The 2,914-nt window shown below is 51.0% G+C and overlaps 1 protein-coding gene across 1 annotated transcript; it reads right to left on the bottom strand.

The window, feature by feature from the left end:
* Positions 1-378: 378 nt before the first annotated feature.
* Positions 379-2,321, bottom strand: BZA05DRAFT_440054 (uncharacterized protein; the record flags this gene model as incomplete). Its single annotated transcript, XM_051486571.1, has 6 exons — positions 379-589; positions 647-1,083; positions 1,140-1,253; positions 1,315-1,528; positions 1,601-1,798; positions 1,858-2,321. 6 exons carry the CDS (start codon positions 2,319-2,321, stop codon positions 379-381), a joined length of 1,638 nt encoding a protein of 545 aa, XP_051343991.1.
* Positions 2,322-2,914: the final 593 nt, after the last annotated feature.

Genomic DNA, 2,914 nt, shown 5'->3' with positions numbered 1-2,914 from the left:
CGCCTTATACGGTGCGAGGTAGTTATAAAGAAATCCAAAGAAATCCAAGGAAACCCCGCCACTAATTCAGCCCAGCCCAGCCCAGCCCAGCTCATCCAAATGCAAATGTAAAAATGTAAAAATGTAAAAATGTAAAAATGTAAAAATGTAAAAATGTAAAAATGTAAAAATGTAAAAATGTAAATGTAAAAATGTAAAAATGTAAAAATGTAAAAATGTAAAAATGTAAAAATGTAAAAATGTAAAAATGTAAAATTATAAAATTATAAAAATGTAAAAAAAAACACAAAAAGAGAAGATATCTAGCCCGTCAGTAGACATCTACACAAAAAAACCATCATATGATGGTACTCCAATAACGCCGATATGGGTATTCCGTTAATGCTGGGTGTTGGCGGCGACCGTAGTCAAGGAAGAGGGAGAGGGGGTGGCGGGAGTGGAAGGCGTCTCCTGGGGGCGGTAGAACAGCAGGTAAGCCTTGGACTTAGCGACCTGTTCCGGGCCCACGGCGGAAACACGCTCGTCGTTGAGGCTCCACCACTGGTTTTGGTGGTCTCGGACGTAGGCGAAATAATGTCCCGAGTTCGTTCTATAATCCGTGTATCAGCCAGTGTATCCCTGGGATGGATAGTGTAGGAATACAAACCCGTTTCCTTGATGGACCACGACGGTGTAGAGTTCGTATATCTGCGGTGGTGCCTGACTACCGTCCTCTTCGCCGTCGCCGAGCCAACGGGATAGATTCAGGTCCTGCAGCGGAAAGCGCACGAGCGTGTCGACCTTCTGCTTGCCGTTGCGTTTCCAGCGGAAGCGCTTTAGGTGGATACAAAGGATTCGGGGGAGCTCGCCGAGATTGATATTCTGGGTAAACCCTTGCTCCGAACCGCACGCATAACAAGATCTAGCGGAGGGGGAAGCGGGAGTGGAGGGCGTGGCGGACGCGGTGGTCTCAAGTTCTTCTGATAGCGAGAACAGGTCAATACAATCCTCGAGAGTGACGTGGCGGCCTTCGGGGATGACGAGGCTGAGATCCAGAAACGGGTCCGCCTTGATGGTGTACTTGCTGCAGGCAAGACACGAGATCTGGGGGAAAGTTAGAACCCATGCATGTTGAATTGCTGTGGTCGAATAAAGCATACCTTGTTCCAAAGCATTCCTCCAAACACGTGATTCACGATTGTATCCTCGGAATCCACGCTAGCCTGGTCCTCCTTCTCAAGTTTAAGTTCAGAATGGATTTGATCCAGAGCACACTAAACCGGTAGATACTGCCATTAGCTAGGTCTAGAACTTGTTAGGCACGCAGAAACTCACCCGCAGAAACTCCTGGGCATCCTGCTGTTCGTTTCTCTCCTGGAAAAGCGGTAGCAGGGCCGAAACGGCACCCGCAAATGCATCTGGCGAGACCACCGGAGCCAACCCGCCAGGATTACGACGGCGCCGCTTGGACGCTGGCGCATCCGCCGCACTCGAGGTTCCGATTCCCCACATTGAACGGATCAACCTTGAAAACTCGTTGCAAAGGTTGCTTTTTGGTCCATAGAAACGGTATCAGTGAATTGAACTCCCCATCATCTAATGGGGTCTAGAAGAGACATACACATCCTGCGGAATTTCAGACTCCAGCTGTTCCTGTAGTCTAGCTTCCCTTCTTGTCCTGGCACGACCCGTGTGAGCCGCCGCTTTCACCAGCGGTTGCGACTCCAATGGCTCGAGAGCTTCCGGGAGTGCACGCTGAACGAAGTACTCTCGCAAGGGAGCGGTGTGGCTTAGGGCTTGGATCACGGCATTGTTATAGCTGCCCGAGTCATCAGCATACCATACACGCGCCTGATATGCAATGGAGAATGCACGAACCAAGTGTTTCCCAAATTTTTGAGGCCTACAACTCTTGTGCGCTTTGGCTCGGGCTCGGGCTCTGCGCCGGCGACGTCGGTAATCTCTCTCTTCTTTCCGCGGGGAGCCTTGTTGTTTACAACTCTTGTTCGCTTTGGCTCGGTCTCGGGCTCTGCGCCGGCGACGTCGGTAATGTTTCTTTTCTTTCCGCGGGGAGCCTTGTTTGTCTTGTCTTCTCCTTTCTTCTCTTGCTTTCGACCCTTCGTGGTCTCATCTACCGCTGTCGTCGTTGCTAGTGCCGAGTTGTTTATGCGCAGGTCATCCGGCGCCGGCTCCGGCTCCTTGCAATCCTCGGCGATGTTAGAATCCGGCGGTGAGAGCGCGCGACCCTGGCCCCCACTCGACCCTGCCAATTCCCGCGCAAGGCTCTTTGCGACGTCGTCGCTGTCGGTAGCGGTGGTAATAGTAATGTTGGTGGTCGACATTTGTGAATTCGCTGTCATGGTAGGAAGGGGAGAAATGGATGGTGTTGGGGAAGGTGGATATTCGACAGCGCCTGTAGTAGGAGTAGTCGGGGGAACTTCCTTTGCTGCTTCCATTGTAGTTGCTGGCTCGGTTGTTCTGGCGGAGGACGTCGAGACCAAGTATGTTGCGGTAGGGCTAGTAGTGGTAGCAGTAGTAGTGGTAGCAGTAGTAGTGGTAGTGGAAGTAGTAGTGGAAGTGGAAGTAGTAGTGGAAGTGGAAGTAGTAGTGGGAGACGTGAATAACGTTGACGAGTGCTGACACGCCGACGAGTCAGCGTTGTGTTGTGCTTGCTCCAAGCACGATATCTTGTGTGTCTTTCTCTCCTTCCCCGTCACGACGACACGACACAACACAACTCAGCGAAGAGGGCAAGGCAACCGAACATGTGATTGCTGTCTCTGCATCATTGCGAGGCTCATCATCCCCTTCTTTTTCCTCTTCTTCTTCTTCTTCTTTTTCTCCACTCCACACACAGAACGACCCTTTCTTTCCCACAATCTTCAAGTGTATTTTTTTGGCGGCGGCAGAAAAAAACGGTGTTCCTCGCTCGCTG

The sequence above is a fragment of the Tricharina praecox genome (assembly GCF_024521635.1).
Source record: "Tricharina praecox strain CBS 144465 chromosome Unknown BZA05scaffold_1, whole genome shotgun sequence".
Lineage (NCBI taxonomy): Eukaryota > Fungi > Ascomycota > Pezizomycetes > Pezizales > Pyronemataceae > Tricharina > Tricharina praecox.
Note: the sequence above shows the minus strand (reverse complement) of the source record. Positions and strands in the feature narration are given on the sequence as shown.